At 39.8% G+C, this 22,041-nt stretch overlaps 1 protein-coding gene across 1 annotated transcript in view; it reads right to left on the reverse strand.

Moving 5' to 3' along the window:
* Positions 1-22,041, reverse strand: part of LOC125782479 (polyunsaturated fatty acid lipoxygenase ALOX15B-like) — a 72,367-nt gene that overhangs the window by 32,104 nt on the left and 18,222 nt on the right. Inside the window, exons 5-8 of the mRNA XM_049466687.1 lie at positions 11,805-11,888; positions 11,002-11,068; positions 10,446-10,552; positions 10,185-10,354 (exon numbers count right to left, since the gene is read on the reverse strand). Coding sequence (XP_049322644.1) covers positions 10,185-10,354; positions 10,446-10,552; positions 11,002-11,068; positions 11,805-11,888 — 428 coding nt within the window. The remainder of the gene's footprint in view (positions 1-10,184; positions 10,355-10,445; positions 10,553-11,001; positions 11,069-11,804; positions 11,889-22,041) is intronic.

Genomic DNA, 22,041 nt, shown 5'->3' on the forward strand with positions numbered 1-22,041 from the left:
CTAAAAACACAAAGACAGAGGATAATTCTACCCTCACGGAAAGTGGATTAACACGGCTAATGTGCGTTACCCATTAGTTTATTAGAGTGTAAAAAGCAGTGAAGGCACCTCAGCTAATGATGACCGATTGCACAGATCTCTTTTACACCTTAAACATCGCTAACTCTGAACTCAGACAAGCTAACCTAACTAGTAGCAAACAGAGCAGCGTTACCTGCCTTCAGAAATCTGAACAAGCTCACCTCTCTAAATATCTTGGTGATGAGACTCCATGCCACATATTTAGGAGTTGAGATTTCCACTGTAGAGCAGCTAAACTTATTCTATAAATTATGTTTATCCAGTAAATAGGAGAGGAGCCACTGTGTGGATCAGCTGTGTGAGGTTCAGAGTGAGAGGTGGGGGAGATGGGGGGAGGGGGCGTGCTGAGCTGTGAGGCAGTTCAGAGCGCTGCCTGTTCGCATGCTGCACCTGTTTGCAGCGCTACCTAAATGGGAAATAGAAAATAAACTTTATGGAATCCTATCGTCCGGCTTATCATAGTTATCGCGATAAATATTTTCCTCGATAACTATCGTTATCGTTTTATTGCCCAGCACTAACCTCATGTCCTCCCTGTCTCTCTGGATAAGTCTCCAATCATAGCACAGCAGAGAGAGCAGCTGACTGCACTCAGAAATTTGCAGGGTTTTTTAATGGTTCTAATAGAAATACAGGAAGATGCAGCCTGATTAAGCACCACATCAGACAGGACAGGAGACCCCCATCAAACAGCGTGCATATCACACCTCTCCGGAGAAACAAGTGGAAATTGAGCGTCAGGTGGCTGACCTGCTGGCGGATGGTGTCATTGAAGAGAGCTGCGGCCCCTGGGCATCCCCAGTGGTCCTAGTTAAAAAGAAAGGTGGACAGTGGAGATTCTGTGTGGATTATAGAAGACTGAATGCAATCACAATTAAAGATTCTCAGCCTCTGCCCCGGGTGGATGACAGCCTAGATGCTCTTGCTGGCTCCTCCTGGTTTAGCGCACTTGACTTTTCCAACGGCTACTGGCAAGTGGAAGTTACCGAGGAGGACAGGGAAAAAACAGCCTTTACCACAGGTAGAGGATTATATCACTGGAAGACGATGCCGATGGGCCTCACGAACTCACCCGCTACTCATTCTTAGGGGTCTGCCGTGGCATATTTGCATTCTTTATCTTGATGATATTTTGGTGTTCAGTCGGGATTTTGAGAATCATCACCTGGCCAGGGATTATGTAGTATTCCTGGGTCATGTTTTTTCCAGGGAGGGTCTCCAACCTGACCCAAATAACACAGAGAAGGTGAAGTCATGGCCTACTCCTTGCTGTCCATCAGAAGTTAGAGCTTTTGTGGGCTTGTGTTCATACTACAGATGCTTTGTGAGGAATTTTGCAAAGCATGCTGCACCTTTACATCATCTAACTGGAAAAAATGTTCAAATTGAATGGACTAATGAGTATGCACATGCTTTTGAGTATCTCAAGGAGGTGCTCACCTCTGCCCCTGTCATGACACTGCCTAATTTTACTGTCCCATTCAAGATTCACACAGATGCCTCAAAAGAGTCAGTGGGGACGGTGCTAGTGCAGGACATGGATAGACGGGAACATGTGGTGTCCTATGCCAGCCAGGCTCTGACCCACACTTAAGAGGTGGTCGATAATTGACAGAGAACTCTGGGCCATTGTATGGGCTGTGCGAGAGTTTAAACACTATGTTGGACTGTCTACATTCACAATGATTACTGATCATCGCCCTCTGCTGGGCCTTAGACACATGAACACCTCGAATGGGCATCGAGGGTGCTGGGTGTTGGAGCTGGACCAATTTAATTGGGTTATCACCCACAAGGATGGTTCTCGTGACCTAAACGCAGATGCCGTCCACTGACTTCTGAGCCACTGGAAGTAAAAGACCAGATTGCTGGAGTGCACAGTGTCGAAGGGGAACCACTGAGTAAATCTACTGCTTCTGACCCAGTTGCAGATAAGAAACAAAGCCTGGATTATTTCAAGATATTGCCTGCGTGTTGGCCTGGGTGGAGAAGGACTTTCAGCGGCCACCACGCCGTCATTTGCGAGGGTCCTCTCTTGGCCTCCGTAAGCTGTGGGCAGAGTTCAGTCGCTTGTCTGTAATAGATGGTCTCTTGTGCCGGATTGTGCTTAAGTCTCATGCAGGACAAAGACAGGTGCAGGTAGTAATCCCCCAAGTCCTTGTGCCGCAATTGCTGCATCATCTCCATGGTGGGTCTGTTTCTGCCCACTTTTCAGCTGAGCGTGGGAAAAGGCAAGGCAGACATACTGCTGGCCTTCCATGCTAAAAGACATAAGACAGTGGTGTGAACACTGTGAGGCCTGTCAAACACGCAGATCCCCAGTGCCAAAATGTAAAGCTCCTATGGGAGGACTGACTGTTGACCGGCCTTTACAGAGGGTGGCTGCAGACATCCTAGAGCTACCAGTGAGCTCAAAGGGCAATAGGTATGTCCTTGTGGTAGAAGACTACTTTACAAAATTTGTCAATTTGTATGCGCTTCCTAACCAGAAAGCTCAGTCAGTGGCCCAATGCCTGTTCGATGATTATGTACTGTTGCATGGCATCCCTGAAACATTACATAGCGACCAAGGCCGTCAGTTTGAGGCGGAAGTGATTAAAGGTCTCTGCCAGCTCCTTGGTATAAAAAAAACACCGTCCCAGGTTATACAGTCTCGTAGGTTCGGATCTCACACAGAGTTTGTTTCTTTTCTGGTGGAGCGACTGGAGATGGCCTTCGGAGCTGCCAGACTGAACTCAGCAGAGGCTTATGAAAAACAAAAACTGTACCATGATGAGGGCATTCAGCACCAGAGATACACAACAGGTGCTTTGGTTTGGCTGAATAATCCTACAGAGAGTCGCACAAAGTTGGCACCACATTGGAAGGGCCCGTATCAGGTGGTGCAAGGACTGGACTCTGGACTGGACCATGACAGGTTGAAACCATATACTCTACCTCTTCCATGCCAGTCTTCTATTTCCACTCATTCCACGACGCCCCCTATTTCTCCTATGTCCACAGCTGACCTAGTTCCAAGGACTGTGGGGGGTTCAAACTTAGAAAATGTGAATACTGACTTAGGGACTGTTGTGTCTCGGGCTGGTCGGGTGCTACGTGCACCATCACACTTGCAGGACTTTGTTCGTTACTAAATGCTACTTATATGGGGTTACCATTAGTTTTGTACTATTTCACCTGTGTACAGTTCCAGTATTCAGTGTATAACTCTGGTAATTGTTTATCTTACAAGAGGTGGTCGGGTGGAATAATAATTTGTTATGGGTTTCTGTAGTTAGAGGGGTACTAATATTTGGTGTTCTAATAATGTTGTTGGCTATTTGTTTTGTTTATTTTGAGGCCATAGTTGTCACAGTTGCAGTTAATAAACCGGGACGTTTAAAAATGAAAGGGGGGGACATATGTAACTGACTTTAAGGAATATTGAGTTATGGAATGTGTATGTACACTGAATGTCCTGCTGGGGTAGCCGTAGGGCAGAGAAAAAAGGAGAGAAGAAGAGCAAAGTAAAGTGTGGCCCTCATTCCTGTGTCTGTGTGCATTTTATTTGATTAATTATGAAGTATTAGGCGATTCCTGATAAGCTCAGTTACAATAGTTCACCCTTCAACAAACAAGCAAAATAAAAAGAAAAAACAATTATCTGTAGCAAAACAATAAATGAATATCAAAACCACTTAGAAATTGAAGTTTCACCCTTTTTTTCTCAGTGTCTTTGTATTTCAAAGAATTCAAGGAGTGTTTTTTTCTCTTCCAAAAAATAAAATAAATAAAAGTGTCCTTTACTCAAATAATGTCAAAGTCCACAAATTCCACTAATTTTCACTATCAAGTGTTTGAAAAAAATGCTCAGTGTGAATGAAGTCACTTGGGTCCTCAGGCTTGGCTTGCCATCCTAGCACCGCACACTGCACTGGCAGTGTACAGCTGAGCGACACGAAGAGTGTTCGGGGAGATCATCCAATCCATTCCACCCAACAAAAAAACTGGCCGAATCCTATCCAGGGTTTTCACACACCACCCCAATAAGTGAACCTCTCTCCCTTCCTCCACTTTGCAACCTCACATCTAACAGTCTACTAACCAACATGCCCCGCCTCTGTCTCTTAGAGGATTATTATGATTGGCTGCTGTTTTGCGCCTTGGACCAGCTGAGGAACAGATCGGCTGCTGTTTAGCACCTTAAAGTTTCTATTTTATTTATTTTCTGAAATAAATGAAAACAATTTATTTTTCATTTTAAAACACTGTTTGGTAGTTTTTATCTATTAATATTCTATTAATAATCTATTCATTAGTTACATTCTGTATTTATCTGATTTATAGGTGTCTTTGTGACCCATTTAATACCTGGGTTACACAAGTCACAAGCTGTATTTTATTAAGCACACAGTGGGTTTAATCTGTGTTTTGATTCAGAGAAGAGTCTTTTTAACCAGCTATCAGAAACAATCTCATCACAGATTACATGGTTAGTTCCATTACCTTTCTTTCATAAAAATCGCCGTATATCCAGATATGTTTTTAACGCCGCTGAATCTAAAAAAAAAAAAAAGTAAAAAAAAATCCTCCACAACTAGGGGTGGGGCTTTCCCACTCTCCTCCGAGCTCTGCAAAAGCAGCGAGATGATTGGTTGTTTCTCCTGAAAGGCGGAACTTTATCCTAGAACTGGCTCTGTGATTAGCGCTAAGAGATTTCCCATTCACACACAGCGCTCAGTGGACTGTCTCCTCATTAATAGCACAGCTGAGATGAGCCAAACGATTCACTCCTGGTAACGTCCCTGTTTTGCGGTATCAAATCCACCTGTTTCGGATATTGGGTGGGACCACCTATCCCCCCCTCCTACGCCAATGTATATAATGGTTTAAATGATGAAGAGTCAAAAAAACAATTGAAAATATTTTTAATAAAACAATATGTAAAATAATGTAAACAAAATGTAAAATATAAACTATGGAAAAGATGCAAAATTGTTCTGAACAATAAAAATAGCATGAGTCAAAAGGAAAAGAACTATGAACCTTTATCAGCAAAAAGGAGACAAATGGAACTTTTTAAAATGTTGATGTGTTGTAAATAATCTTTGTAATATGTTGTGCACGTTCAGTTCAGTTCTGTGTGAGTGTGTTGGATGTGTGGTGGGTGGGGTGGGGTTCAGCTCTGTCTCTGTGCGTTGAGGAGTCTGACTGCCTGGTGGATAAAGCTGTTGCAGAGTCTAGTAGCGGAGGCTTGGATGCTCCTGTATCTTCTGCCGGACGGCATCAGAGCGAAGAGTCCGTGTGAGGGATGGGTGGGGTCATCCACAATGCTGGTGGCTTTGCGGATGCAGCGTTTGGTGTAGATCTCGGTGATGGAGGGTAGAGAGACTCTCAGCTGTCCTCACTATCCACTGTATCCGCGGTCTAAGGTGTTGCAGTTCCCAAAGCAGACAGTAATGCAGGTGCTCAGGATGCTTTCTACAGTCCCTCTGTAGAACATGGTGAGGATGGGAGTGGGAGATGTGCTTTCCTCAGTCTCGGCAGGAAGTAGAGACGCTCCTGGGCTTTCTTGGTTATGGAGCTGGTGTTGAGGGACCAGGTGAGGTTCTCTGCAATGTGAACACCGAGGAACTTGATGTTCTTCACAATTTCCACTGCAGAGCTGTTGATGTTTAGTGGGTTGTGGACACCTGGAGCTCTCCTGAAGTCAACAACCATCTCTTTGGTTTTATCCACGTTTAGAGATGGTTCTGCACCACTCCGTCAGCCACTGCACCTCCTCTCTGTATGCTGACTTGTCGTTCTTGCTGATGAGGCCAACTACAGTTGTGTCATCAGTGAACTTGATGATGTGCTTTGAGCATTAGCACTGGGTGCTACATACACTGCTATTATGCACAATGCTCTCTGGGCAGGTAGAATGGCCTGGCTCTGACTACAGCGAACTCCATCAGCGGCGAGCAGTAGCTGGATATCAGCGCAGCATTGTTACCAGTGTTGGGCATGTTACTTTGAAAACGTAATTAGTTATAGTTATTAATTAGTTCTGCACGAGGTTAAAAATAAAAAGTTCATCGAGCGTCTAAAGTAACGTGCAGCAACGGGGTGTGGGAAATGGTTACGGCGTTATAGTTACAGTCAGAGTAATTAGTTAGATTACTCGTTACTGAAAAAAAGTAACAAGTCAACGGCATTACTTCCATCACTGGTTGTTACACCATGCTGTGTTGATGTAAACACACAATCCGCGGAATTTACCAGAGATAAATAAATAAAATAAATAAATAAATAAAAAATTATATATATATATATAATATATCAGCGTTTATTATATATATATTCCTGTTTGGAAAATTAATTAATTTTCTTCTTTCAGGCTTCTGCTTAAAAACCTAATCAGACCAAGGACTGCACAATATATACTAAATTGTTATTCACATTTGACCTGTGCCCTTAAATCAAATTGAACCTTTATATCTAAGCAACATGCTTAATTAATTTAATTAATTTCAAAGCACATTAAATATTTTGTGGTGTGTGTGTAATTCCTTGCTACCAGACATAATTTAACAGTGCATAGATATACGTCATCCACAACTCCAGAATTATATTTTTGGAATTACAATGGACAATGTACTTGCTTTTAACATTGTAAAAATGTAAGTAAATAATAATTTCAAAATTGCCAGGCAATTTTTTTTTTTTTTTTGCCTTTAGCAGTTATCCATGTAATTGCCAACTATGACTTGGAGCTGTATTAAGACAAACTCAGAGCACCTGTTTAAATCAGTGTCGGCCATATAAAGACTCAATCCGAGCGCGTTTCCATTACATTTATTTAACATGAGTTCCAAAAATTCATTTAATGAAGAAATAATTGGGTGTGATATTTTAAATATAGATTAATACCAATTACTCAATTTGCTTTATGTTAAATCAGCAATGTATTACAATTTTATCTAGTTTTGAAGCAATGAGTAAGAGCATTAAATTCCCACAAGAACAGAATATGAAATTGAATTTATAAATAAATACAGTCTACTCATCATCGCTCAATCTAAACTTAGAACAAAAAATGTGCTACAAAACTAACCGCAGTGGCACGTAGCAAACATCCAAGCATTTCACTGTTTTCTTGGGTGACTTTTTACATTAAAATGCTCAATTTTAGTGGACAAGACTTAATATAAATTTTATTTAACTACTTCAGTGGTAACGCAAATCTGGGTTTGCGCTGTATATGGTATTTGCGGGTCAAACCCGGATTGGCGCTAGCTCTGAAGAAGTCGCAGAAATTCAGCTTATTTGCGAGCAATATTTTTTGTAAAACGCGCTTCCTGTAGAAATTGCGAACTGCGACTGGAAAAGGTCACAAATCGCTCTCGTGACACAAGCGAAATTCATAAAATCTGCAAAGGATGACAATGCTCTGATCATAGTGGCAGTATTTGATGATTAAATATACTGTAACTGACCTGAAACTTGAAATATTTAATGGTGTAATGCATACAGTTGCATTTTTAACAAAGTTTTTAGTGTAAAAAAAGTCAATTGTGTCAGTGATTGAATGCACCACACTGTAAAAAAAATGCTGTGAAATCCACAGTAGTATACTGTGTTCCTGCACAATTAATTACTATAAATACTTTTACAGTATTTTACTCAGAATGCGGCCAAAACCACAGTAATTAAGTTGAAAATGTCAAAATCACAGTTATAACCCTACTATCCTAATACCTACTGTAGAAAAGTAGGTAATACACTGTAATAATCCACTAATGGACAATCAACCCACCAACAACATGAATAAGGAGAAGAAAAAGAAGAAGAAAAAGAAGACGTTTGAAAAGTAGAGCAGCACTGAATCCACCATTCCATGTATCACAGAGCAAAATGCTGTCTATTAACTAACTCAAATCTAAATCTAATTATATTGTTTTATGTCACAGTAGTCAAAGTATCAAAATCAGAATAAGACTGCTAGATGAAAAAGCAAGTTGCAAAAAATAAATAAAAATAAAATAAAAATAAGTTAAGCTAAATTTTAATTAGATTTAAACGTTTGCCAGCCTGGCATGTTTAATTTTAAAACTTTCTCTTAAATGTTCTGTGTTTGTTCAAATTCAACCACAACACGCTCCTTCAGGAAGTGGTCTCAGGAGGCAGAGGAGACCCTGAAGGACTGCTTTGCATCCACAGATTGGAGTGTTCTGCAGGACTCTCACGGTGAGGACATTGAGGGGGTAACAGACTGCACAACTGACTATCTGAACTTTTGCATGGACAATGTGGTTCCTGTAAGAACTGTTCGCTGCTTTGCTAACAACAAGCCCTGGATTACAAGCGACGTAAAGGACCTCTTAAACAAAAAGAAGAAGGCCTTTAAAGACAAGAACCAGGAGGAGTTGAAGAACATCCAGCGTGAACTCAAGTCCTGCAGAAATTCTCGGATGGCACTGCCATCGTTGGGTGTGTGAAGGGTGGTCAGGAGGAGGAGTACAGGAGACAGGTGGAAGACTTTGTTGCTTGGTGCCGACTGAACCAACTGCAGTTAAACATATCCAAGACCAAGGAGATGGTGGTGGACTTCCGTAGGTCTGGACCACCCTTGCAGCCAGTCTCCATCGAGGGGGTTGATGTGGAGACAGTGAAGACCTACAAGTACCTTGGTCTGCAGCTGGACAACAAACTGGACTGGTCAACAAATACAGACACCCTGTACAGGAAGGGACAGAACCGGCTCTATTTCCTGAGGAGACTGCGATCCTTTAACATCTGTAAGAAGCTTCTGCAGATGTTCTACCAGTCAATTGTATCCAGCATTCTCTTCTACGCTGTGGTGTGCTGGGGAGGCAACATGAAGAGGAGAGATGCATCACGGCTGGACAAGCTGGTCAGGAGGGCCGGGGCAGTGGTTGGAATGGAGCTGGACTCTCTGGTTACAATAGCTGAGAGAAGGACTTTGGATAAACTGCTTTCTATCATGAACAATGATAGTCACCCACTTCACACCACCATCATGAAGCAGAGGAGTGTGTTCAGTGGCAGACTGCTGTCACAGAGCTGCACAACAGACTGACTCAGAAAATCCTTCATTCCGAGAGCCATCAGACTCTTTAACTCCTCCCATCGGGGACGGGATGCTGCTGACGACTGAGTTTAATCCAGGCACACCACATGGACATTATTCAATAACTTAATTATTTATATTAACACTTCCCCAACCTCGCTTACATTTAAGTATACCTTCCTCATGATTGGGTATTCACATATTCACAATCTCCATTTAGAACTATATTTGTTACAGATGCATATTTATATTATATTTCTGTGTCACATCAGCCACTTTCATAATCAATGTCATTGCACACTGCACTTTGCTCTGTTAATTATTTAATGAATATCAGCAACATCTACTGCACTGCTCTGTTTACAGATATATATCTTGCCTTGTATAGTACGTTTTTTGTATAGCCTTATATATATATATTTTTTTCTCTATTCTTCTGTTTTAATTTATGTTTGAATCTGTTTCTTATTGTATTGTGTTGTTGCCTGCTGGATGCCTAAATTTCCTTCGGGATAAATAAAGTATCTATCTATCTATCTATCTGTCTGTCTGTCTGTCTGTCTGTCTATCTATCTATCTATCTATCTATCTATCTATCTATCTATCTATCTATCTATCTATCTATCTATCTATCCATCTATCTATCTATATTTTTTTATGAAGAGTTTTATTTTTCTATAAAAAACTTTGACTTGCCCTGAGAGCCTCTTATTAACATGATGCGTTTAATAAACCATTTTTTTTTAAACAGTGATTTTTGTTTTTGCAGTAATTTACTGTAAAGTTTTTACCAGTTAGTTAGTGTGATTTTATTTCACAGTAAGTTTCTTGTCAATTGCTGCCAGTTACTTACTGTAAATTTCACAGCACATTTTTTACAGTGCATTTAACCAATAACATTCACTTCACATTCATTGTATAATAGGTGATGCTTGGACGGGGGACTGAGAGAGAACGGTCAATGCTGCATGTGCTAATTGTGCCTCTGTTTTATTCAAGCAGAATAAATCTTCCAGCTTCCTGCACCTGTGTGTGTGTGTTACATAATCACCTTCATTTCCGTCTTCAAACTGCTTCCTTCCAAAGAAGACCTGACCATGGTATTAGTGACGGGAAAATTTCTTGGCAGCTTGGTGCAGAGCTCAATCAGCATGGGGTTCAATCCATTGAGCGTCTGATAGCCGAAGAACTCGTCTTCCTGCCAGTGCTGCTGGACGTAAGCTGTAAGAATACGTAGTTTATATTAATCACACCTGATCAGACTGCTAGAGCCTGAACAGATAATATTTATTTAGAACTCTGAGAAACTCACCTCCAGCCTTGTTGGGTTCGGGGTGACGGAGGATTGATTGAAGTTGGTTGAAACTGCGCCATGATTCTGAGCAGGCCATCAAACTCTCAAGCTCCAGCTCAGCCAGTCTGAGAAACACATTGGTAGCTTGAATTAAGGGTTAATATTAATATAATGTGCCTTTTGTGTCCCAGCATAGTACATTTTCAAGTATTTTCAAGATTTTCTCATATTTTAAAATATTCATATTGTCTCCATACTTATTTGAGGTAAAGCTTAAGCTGTCCCCTCTGTTGTGGTAAAATACCACGGTATTAAAAAGTAAAAAAAAAAAAAAGAAAAGAAAATAATGTTTTCTGTCTAGTCTGGAGTCTTATAAATAGTTTAAGTCTTATAAATATGATACATCAAAATAATAAAAACTATACAAGATTTAAGACTATAAAAGGCACTGATAATTACCCATTAATTGTGATTGTTAGTATTATATCGTATTTGGTAACAGGTAATGAACTGGATCTTACACTTCCACAGCGGTGAACTTCATTTCCATGTCCTTAGTGAATGAGAATCTGACCTCACTCGGCAAATCAGACGCTGAATCTGCATCAATGCTGGAGGGTAAATCATAATTTTTCCTCCATCTGCAGGACAGAGATAATGTAAATGAGTAAATGAGGTAGGCCAATTTAGGCAGTAGATCGTGATCTTTGAGAGAATTATGACTGTAAGATAAATCACACATAATTGAGCTTTTGTGCCCCCTGGTGGCAAGTGGTGAACTGCAGGTACGCTATATTTGGTCCCTCTGAGCCACTGTTCCTCAGCAGCAGCAGGGGCGGATTTTACCACCACGCAAACCATGCATTTGCTTGGGGCCCCAGGGATCAGGGGGCCCCCTGCTGGCCAAAAGGTTGGCAAAAAAAAATTATAAAATAAATAAATAAATAAATAAGGAACAGAAGTCCAACACCGAAAGTCTGACAAAGTTCACTATTTTTTTTGCAGCAGCAAAAAATGAAACGTCTGACGAGGATAAGGTACCTGAGACAGCTAGGTTGTCAGTCAATATTGCATTTTACTATACAAAAGTATCCATTTGATCAGGGCCCACAGAAAAAAAAAACATTGCTTGGGGCCCCAGAACTTCCAGATCCGCCCCAGTCTATGATTTTAATCAGAGACCTTATTAATGAGATTATTTTTAATGGAGGTCATGAATTATTATTTATTATATTAAATAAAAGACTGAAAAATGGGTGAAAGTGTGCGTGTGCCAGTTCCTGTTCCACTGGTGAGGGGTATCTTTCAAGAATGCTGAGACCACCTGTTGTTTTGTAAAAACTGATTAAACAGGTTACACTGGTACCAAATACACTCACCTGAAGTTCTGCTGCCTCTCCTTGAGCTCCTGTCGCCTTTGGAAGTGGAGGGCAATTTCTGTTTCCTTCTGGACAAGTGTAGCTACACAGAAAATGAAATAGAAACTGATTCATTATGTTTGGTATGGTGTGGAAAAAAACTTTTAAGTAAACATGTAAATTTACTGGTTTCAAAACGACTTACAGAACAAAAGTTAAGTAATGAAGGGGAAAAAATGCCAATTAGGACAAAATCTTAGGCTCCGCCAGGGAAGCCTATAGTTCACTACACACATTTTTATAAAAGCTATAATGACCATAATGTTATATTAAAGAGTTAATGTTGACAAGTTTGTAATGCACTTGGCTCCCTGTTTCAGCTGCATATATAAACCTTGAAAATAAATGTATTTAAGTACAATGTAAATATATTAAAGAAGTTTAGTTGGGACATTTTGCTAAATTGTCAAAAAGCCAAATTGGATTCCACACCAAACATAAAAAAGGGGGTGGACCCTATTGGCACCCTGTATTGGCACCCTTTGAAAAATGTGATGCTTCTCTAATTTGTGTAATTAACAGAACCTTACCTGTGGCACATAACAGGTGGTGGCAATAACTAAATCACACTTGCAGCCATTAAAATGGATTAAAGTTGACTCAACCTCTGTCCTTTGTCCTTGTATGTACCACAATCTCAAGTCCATCTCCAAAGACCTGAATGTTCCTGTGTCTACTGTGCGCAGTGTCATCAAGAAGTTTAAAACCCATAGCACTGTGGCTAACCTCCCTAGATGTGGACGGAAAAGAAACATTGACGAGAGATGTCAACGAAAGATTGTGCGGATGGTGGATAAAGAACCTTGACTAACATCCAAACAAGTTCAAGCTGCCCTGCAGTCCGAGGGTACAACAGTGTCAACCGGTTCTATCCGTCTGCATCTGAATGAAAAGGGACTCTATGGTAGGATACACAGGAAGACCCCACTTCTGACCCAGAGACATAAAAAAGCCAGGCTGGAGTTTTCTTACCTGAAAAAGCCAAAAACCTTTTGGAAGAATGTTCTCTGGTCAGATGAGACAAAAGTAGAGCTTTTTGGGAAAAGACATGAACATAGAGTTTACAGGAAAAAAACGAGGCCTTCAAAGAAAAGAACACGGTCCCTACAGTCAAACATGGTGGAGGTTTCCTGAAGTTTGGGGTTCCTTTGCTGCCTCTGCACTGGACTGCTTGATCGTGTGCATGGCATTATGAAGTCTGAAGACTACCAACACAAATTTGCAGCATAATGTAGGGCCCAGTGTGAGAAAGCTGGGTCTCCCTCAGAGGTCATGGGTCTTCCAGCGGGACAATGGCCCAAAAAACACTTCAAAAAGCCCTAGAAAATGGTTTGAGAGAAAGCACTGGAGACTTCTAAAGTGGTCAGCAATGAGTCCAGATCTGAATCACATAGAACACCTGTGGAGAGATCTCAAAATGGCAGTTTGGAGAAGCCATCCTTAAAATCTCAGGGACCTGGAGCAGTTTGCCAAAGAAGAATGGTCTAAAATTCCAGCAGAGAATTGTAAGAAACTCCTTGATGGTTACCGGAAGCGTTTTTTCGCAGTTATTTTGTCTAAAGGTTGTGCTACCAAGTATTGGACTGAGGGTGCCAATACCTTTGTCCGGCTCATTTTTGGAGTTTTGTGTAAAATGATAATTGATTTGACCTTTTTTCGTTCTCTTTTGTGTTTTTTCATTGCAAGCTAAATAAATGAAGATATTAATATCAAAGCATTTGTGATTGCAATCATTTTCTGGAAGTAATTGAGTATTATCTGACAGAATTGCAGGGGTGACAATACTTTTGGCCAGCACTGTATACCTGCTATGTTCTTGCTAGAGTGTGGGTGTGACGTGTGCAGGTGCAATGGAATGCATTTAGATCAATAGGGTGTTGGAATGGTATATGTTTAGACTCTCCGCTCTGTTGGTTCTGCTGTCTCTTGCTTAGTAACGAGGCTTGCAATGCATTTTGTTACTAAGTGTTTGCGAGGTGGTTGTAGTTACCTGCCCTATTAGAGCATATCGACGCTGTCCAATGAAAAACACTTTTCTCCAAAACAGCAACTTTACAGGAGAGAAAACACCTTTTCAACTTTCAATGGAAGTCAATGTAAAAATACTTTATTTCAGGTCATTTTGAAGAGTTTCTATTGGTCTGTTCAACAAGAAATTTTATCACAGTGTAATGGACAGTTTTTCTGTTCAAATTATGTAGCAAACTAAAAATCGACAAAAATGAAGATAGGTGTTTTTCATAGGACAGCGACAATATACATTTTGGTGGCTGCCGGGACACAGAAACTCTATGGCTTGAGCATGAATGAAAATGCATGGGACTGAAATGAGTGTGGGTCAGTATGGCTGTGGATCATAGTTTGGGGACCTGCCCTGAAGGACTGCACGCAGTTTGTTGGCTGTCAGGCAGAAGGAAACTTGGATTTGGTAGGGAGAAAAATAATGGAAGGAATTAAGGATGTAAATGCAACGACAAATACATGAGTGCGAAGAGTGTCAATGCGAGAGTGAATTTCTGCTTTGGACTAGATAGGATAGATAGGGAGTCAAGGTTAAAGAAAAAAATGAACAATATATGTAATGTTCATCTTGCCCTGTACCTGATCAGCTAATCACTATTTCATTTTCAAACTGTGTTTATGACTTACTGTGCTATAATGAACGAAACTTCATGTAGATAACTAGTTAGCTAGAAGCCAGATGTAGTGGATAGACAGAATTTAGTACACTATTTTAGTTTGGTAGTTCAAAGCAGTTTCTTAACCCTGATCACTGCCCCAAAATTGTGTTTTCCACCTGATCAGCTAATAAACAGTCCTTTACTGAGTTCCCCTGTTAAAATCCTTTAGCCCCCTATGGAGCCTAAATTAATAATGTATATCAGCAGTGTATTAGACACATCATACCACCACTTACTTTATTAAGTGCATTTAAAGCAGAGGAAGCTCTAGAATATGCAGAACAGTTTTAATACGCAGTAGAAACACTGCTGTAACGTGACTTCTGTTCATTTGTAGTTCACAGTAAGACCACATGTCCTGACGTTATCTTTATGAAATGTAGTTACATTCTTTTACATAAAAGGACACCATCTTAGGAAGAGCTCTCAGTAAAAAAAAGTGCAGGACTGAAAGCTTTTTTTTTTTTAAACGAGTGGAGAAAATGTAAATATACAACAGAATTGACATGCCAATACATAATAATAATAATAATAATAATAATAATAATAATAATAATAATAATGATAACCAAAACTGTTTATTATTATTATTTTAAATATTAGGTGATAACTGATCATTTTTGTCATATATATATAATTCAGACATTGCATGCATAATTTTTTTTAACAACAGTAACTGTAACGTGGAGTAACATGTTTAGGTTGTAAAATCACCTTTACTTGGATGTTAACTAATAATAAACAAAATACAGAAAAAATGATTGTTTGTGATTAAAAGTAATTTCCACAAATGTTGTTCTAGGAAACTATAGGGTGGGCTTGGGTTCAAATTGGCAAATGTGTCCCCCCCAATATCAAGCCCGCTCCTATGCCCTTGCATAAATGCATTTTAGATGCTGTGGTTCAACATGTTTTAAAAAGCACAAGTGAAACAACAGATTTTAAAACTGATAAATGATAATTAAAAGCTTTGCCATTTAAATATGACTACAGTAAGTGAAAAAAGTATAAAAGTAACATTAGCAAAAGGTATGCCCAGACTGAATAAGAGTAAAACAGTGTCAGACATAGTTGCGTTGCATGAATTCATAAAGCAGCCCTGTTTGTAGCCTGATACAAATACATGCTATAGCTGTTTAAAGGAGGAAGCACCTTTAACTTGAAGAATTAGAATTAAGCTGTTATATCAGATAAATTCAGAAAATACATATTAGAGATGATTTAAATAAAAAGGATGAAAAATCAATTGAACTACACAGAGCAGACAAAAATTGTGGAGTTAATAATAGACACTAAACTAGTGCTGGGGGGAATGCCCAAAAATGCATATTGATGTATTTTTAATTATTATTTATATGTATTATTTATTATTATTAGACTTACTCTATTGTTAGGAGTACATATAAAATAAAACACTAAGGCTTTAAATTAAGGCTTTGCATACTATTGGGTTTACTTTGCCCCACAAAATTACACAATATATGAGGTAATCAAACTTTATTAGCAGAAAAACAGCTAAAGAATGTAAACAAAAGACCTTAAAAAGAGATACACCAGCAACTTTAACACGGTTTCCTTTACAAAACTTAATATTTTAATAAATAATTTAAGCCATTAGAGCCATTACAGTATTAAAATCAGCCACAATTCCATTCTTTCTCGCAGCTGGGAACAGTGAGTTAGAGTGACATTATTTGAACTCCTAGCATGTTTCTTTGGTGGTGCTGTTCTAGGGTTCAAAATTGCACAACCGTATACCGTATGAATCAGTATGAGCCTTCAGACACTTTGGCTCGTAACAGCTTTTTAACTCTTTGGCCCATTTCTTGTACTACAACTGTACACTCTCGCCACATTTAGACTCTTTGGCTCGTTTTCTGCAATACAACTGTACACTTTCTCCACTTTTAGACTCTTTGGCCCATTTTCTGACACCTAGCATTCAAACTTTGAATCTCACATTATAAAAACCTGCTTAATAGTGGGCTAACTTTCATTTTATTTCTAAAATACCTCACGGGTCACTCTAAAAAAGGAAACGGGCCGTTGTTTGGACACTCCTGCAAATGGTTAAAACAATGACACAATTAAACAACAATTTTATATTCTGCATTTTTACCAAGAGTTAGAAAATCACACTAAAATGAAAAATACACTGGTCAATGAAATGTGGAATAAATGAATTATCTGTTTTAATAACTTTAAGCTGCCAATATTAACAAAACATACCATATAAATTATTAATTTTATTATTCTACTGAAATTAGGAACATTTTCTGGAATTTACACATGATTACTGTTGCTTTGCAGATATGTCAGTGTCAAATACACTTTATACCTAAACAAAACAAAATATAAGCACCAAATGAACTGCCACACTGTGTAAAAAATAAATGGATCTCTAAAAATAGTTTTTTTTTCCCCAGCAGCACGGGTACCAGAATTTTAGTTAAAAACAATCATTTTAACTAATGATTTTTGGCACCCCTACTGACAAAAATCAACAATTTTCCACTTAAACAGTGTTGATAAATATTAAAAGCCTTTTTTATGGTTATAAAGATATATATTGTGGCAGCACGGCGCTCCGCCACCAGCGATGGAATTCCGCCAGCCGAGGTAACCAAGTGGTTAACCTACAGCCAGGTTTTACAGCCGGTTCAAGCACACAGCTGTCAACATGCGCACATGGCTAAGGGGGAGGAATCGCTTAATGCTGCATGGCTGGCGAGAACTAACAAGCAAGCCAACGAGGACAAAAAGTGATCTGAACTCGAGTATTTTAGAAATAGAATGAAACCTGGCCCGCTCTTAAGCAGGTTTTTATAATCTGCGCGTTTCTAGCGCAGAAAAACAGACCAAAAGAGTCTGAAAGCGGAGAGAGTGCGCATTTCTAGCGCAGAAAAACGGAGCAAAAGAGTCTAAAAGCGGAGAGAGTGTGCATTTCTAGAGCAGAAACACGGGCCAAAGAGTATAAAAGCGGAGAGGGTGTGCATTTCTAGCGCAGAAAAACGGACCAAAAGAGTCTGAAAGCGGAGAGAGTGCGCATTTCTAGAGCAGAAAAACGGGCCAAAGAGTCTAAAAGCGGAGAGAGTGTGCATTTCTAGCGCAGAAAAACGGGGCAAAAGAATCTAAAAGCGGAAAGGGTGCGCATTTCTAGCGCAGAAAAACGGGCCAAAAGAATCTAAAAGTTGCCATAATTAAGGAGTTTAATATCAAGAGACATCATGATATTAAACATCAATTTGAAAAATCTTAGTTTACACAACACTGTCAAAGATAAAGATAGTAAGTCAAGTAAAATGGTGTGTAAATGAAAGTAATCAGGAAAAAAGTATTATTTAAAGTGGTATATTTCATTATTTGTTGTGCAGAAAACAAGCCAAAGAGTTAAAAAGCAGTGAAAGTGTGCAGTTGTAGCACAGAAAATGAGCCAAAGAGTCTAAAAGGGGTGAGAGTGTACAGTTGTAGTGCAGAAAACAAGCCAAAGAGTCTAAAAGCAGTAAGAGTGTGCAGTTGTAGCGCAGAAAACGAGCGAATAAGTCTAAAAGTGGCGAGAGTTTACAGTTGTAGGGCAGAAAACGGGCCAAAGTGTCTAAAAGCTGTGGGAGTGTGCAGTTGTAGTGGAGAAAACAAGCAAAAGAGTTAAAAAGCTGTGAGAGTGTACAGTTGTAGCACAGAAAGTGAGCCAAAGAGTCTAAAAGCGGTGAGAGTTTACAGTTGTAGCGCAGAAAACGGGCCAAAGCGTTAAAAAGCTGTGAGAGTGTGCAGTTGTAGTGCAGAAAACGAGCCAAAGAGTTAAAAAGCTGTGAGAGTGTACAGTTGTACCACAGAAAGTGAGCCAAAGAGTCTAAAAGCAATAAGAGTGTGCAGTTGTAGTGCAGAAAATGAGCCAAAGAGTTAAAAAAGATGTGAATGTACAGTTGTAGTGCAGAAAGCGGGCCAAAGAGTCTAAAAGCGGTGAGAGTTTACAGTTGTAGTGCAGAAAATCAGCCAAAGAGTCTAAAAGCGGCAAGAGTGTACAGTTGTAGCGCAGAAAACGGGTCAAAGTGTTAAAAAGCCGTGAGAGTGTGCAGTTGTAGTGCAGAAAACAAGCAAAAGAGTTAAAAAGCAGTGAGAGTGTGCAGTTGTAGTGCAGAAAACGAGCCAAAGAGTTAAAAAAGATGTGAGTGTGCGGTTGTAGTGCAGAAAACGTGCCAAAGAGTCTAAATGCAGTGATAGTGTGCAGTTGTAGCGCAGAAAACAAGCCAAAGAGTTAAAAGGTTTGAGTGTGCAGTTGTAGCGCAGAAAACAGGCCAAAGAGTCTGAAAGCGGAGAGAGTGCGCATTTCTAGCGCAGAAAAACGGAGCAAAAGAGTCTAAAAGCGGAGAGAGTGTGCATTTCTAGAGCAGAAACACGGGCCAAAGAGTCTAAAAGCGGAGAGAGTGCGCATTTCTAGAGCAGAAAAACGGGCCAAAGAGTCTAAAAGCGGAGAGGGTGTGCATTTCTAGCGCAGAAAAACGGAGCAAAAGAGTCTAAAAGCGGAGAGAGTGCGCATTTCTAGAGCAGAAAAACGGGCCAAAGAGTCTAAAAGCGGAGAGAGTGTGCATTTCTAGCGCAGAAAAACGGGGCAAAAGAATCTAAAAGCGGAAAGGGTGCGCATTTCTAGAGCAGAAAAACGGGCCAAAGAGTCTAAAAGCGGAGAGAGTGTGCATTTCTAGCGCAGAAAAACGGGGCAAAAGAATCTAAAAGCGGAAAGGGTGCGCATTTCTAGAGCAGAAAAACGGGCCAAAGAGTCTAAAAGCGGAGAGAGTGTGCATTTCTAGCGCAGAAAAACGGGCCAAAAGAATCTAAAAGTTGCCATAATTAAGGAGTTTAATATCAAGAGACATCATGATATTAAACATCAATTTGAAAAATCTTAGTTTACACAACACTGTCAAAGATAAAGATAGTAAGTCAAGTAAAATGGTGTGTAAATGAAAGTAATCAGGAAAAAAGTATTATTTAAAGTGGTATATTTCATTATTTGTTGTGCAGAAAACAAGCCAAAGAGTTAAAAAGCAGTGAAAGTGTGCAGTTGTAGCACAGAAAATGAGCCAAAGAGTCTAAAAGGGGTGAGAGTGTACAGTTTTAGTGCAGAAAACAAGCCAAAGAGTCTAAAAGCAGTAAGAGTGTGCAGTTGTAGCGCAGAAAACGAGCGAATAAGTCTAAAAGTGGCGAGAGTTTACAGTTGTAGGGCAGAAAACGGGCCAAAGTGTCTAAAAGCTGTGGGAGTGTGCAGTTGTAGTGGAGAAAACAAGCAAAAGAGTTAAAAAGCTGTGAGAGTGTACAGTTGTAGCACAGAAAGTGAGCCAAAGAGTCTAAAAGCGGTGAGAGTTTACAGTTGTAGCGCAGAAAACGGGCCAAAGCGTTAAAAAGCTGTGAGAGTGTGCAGTTGTAGTGCAGAAAACGAGCCAAAGAGTTAAAAAGCTGTGAGAGTGTACAGTTGTACCACAGAAAGTGAGCCAAAGAGTCTAAAAGCAATAAGAGTGTGCAGTTGTAGTGCAGAAAATGAGCCAAAGAGTTAAAAAAGATGTGAATGTACAGTTGTAGTGCAGAAAGCGGGCCAAAGAGTCTAAAAGCGGTGAGAGTTTACAGTTGTAGTGCAGAAAATCAGCCAAAGAGTCTAAAAGCGGCAAGAGTGTACAGTTGTAGCGCAGAAAACGGGTCAAAGTGTTAAAAAGCCGTGAGAGTGTGCAGTTGTAGTGCAGAAAACAAGCAAAAGAGTTAAAAAGCAGTGAGAGTGTGCAGTTGTAGTGCAGAAAACGAGCCAAAGAGTTAAAAAAGATGTGAGTGTGCGGTTGTAGTGCAGAAAACGTGCCAAAGAGTCTAAATGCAGTGATAGTGTGCAGTTGTAGCGCAGAAAACAAGCCAAAGAGTTAAAAGGTTTGAGTGTGCAGTTGTAGCGCAGAAAACAGGCCAAAGAGTCTAACAGCGGTGAGAGTGTGCAGTTGTAGTGCAGAAAACGTGCCAAAGAGTTAAAAAGATGTGTGTGCAGTTGTAGCGCAGAAAACGCGCCAAAGAGTCTAACAGCGGTGAGAGTGTGCAGAAAACGGGCCAAAGAGTCTAAAAGCAGTGAGAGTGTGCAGTTGTAGTGCAGAAAACGAGCCAAAGAGTTAAAAAGATGTGAGTGTGCAGTTATAGCGCAGAAAACGGGCCAAAGAGTCCAAAAGCGGCGAGAGTGTACAGTTGTAGCACAGAAAACGGGCCAAATAGTCTAAAAGCAGTGAAAGTGTGCAGTGATCACAGCCGTGATGTTATTCGTGATAACACACTCCCTCTCGTGTTCTATTGCTTTTATACAACAGTTTATTTTTACAAAATGAATAAAGAAAATAAATCAAAGAACTTTAAGAAATTCAGTTTGAATATGCTTTAATATGGACTGTGCCTTCCGCCAAAAAGTAGTTCCACCACAACTGTAACAGAACTGAAACTTAACTACAAAACGGTGTATGATTCATACAGACTAACACCACGAAAGTTAGCTTGAAATCAAAAGTGGGAATAAGTGAAGATGGTAACGCTAGGAGCGTGAAATAACGCTAATACTCTCCTCTTTTTGCTCTAAATTCAATTATTTTTCTGTATTCTTTTTTTCTTATATGTAGAATAGGATCATTTTTACCTCTTAAAATTGCCTTAGCAGTTTCCCATAGGATTGTTGACTGGATTTCTGGGGAATCATTTATATCAAGGAAGGATGCCCACTCCCTCTCAATATAAGTGGAAAATTCTGGGTCGTTTAGTAGGGATGTATTGAAGTGCCACCTAAAAGTTGGTTTATGTTGTTCTTCTTTCAGTATGATTGAAACATGGTCAAGGTCACTTATTGTAATCGGGTGGATCTGTGTATAAGTGATGTTCTGATTAATTAAATTACTAATTAGAAAGAAGTCTATGCGGGAAAAAAAAATGATGAACTGGTGAATGGAATGTAAATTCTTTTGTGTTTGGGTGTGATAATCGCCAACCATCGGCAAGACCAAATTCACTCATGATTTTTTCCTGAGATCCAATAACACGTATATTCAATGTAACAAATTTCAGTTGCGGCATGTTTGGTTATACGAATGTTAAATGGTGTGTGTTTAAGTAATACTGTCTGTCTGTCTGTGTGTGTGTGTGTGTGTGTGTGTGAATGCATAACAGGTTGCAGGATTTGTGTTTGTATGTTGATCTGATTTGTGGATGTAGGTCGAAACAAAGTATATAATAAACGGGATAATACACTGTGTAAAAATTAAAGGGAAAGAGAAAAACATAAAGAAAGGCAGAGGGGTTAAGAAAAGGAGAGAATGGAAGATCAAAGAAAGAAGAGGAAAAGAATGGAAACACATTGGCTGGGGTGTTTAGCAAGCCTATTTGAGACAAAGTGCAGAACCTTTTTTTAAGCAATTATATGGTGGCCTATTTAATGTGAGTAATAGAGAGAAGTGGATTTTGTGAAGGTGGGTGTATATGTGGGAGAGAGAGGGAATCCATAAGATAGTT

This window comes from Astyanax mexicanus, chromosome 17 (assembly GCF_023375975.1).
Source record: "Astyanax mexicanus isolate ESR-SI-001 chromosome 17, AstMex3_surface, whole genome shotgun sequence".
NCBI classification, from domain to species: domain Eukaryota; kingdom Metazoa; phylum Chordata; class Actinopteri; order Characiformes; family Acestrorhamphidae; genus Astyanax; species Astyanax mexicanus.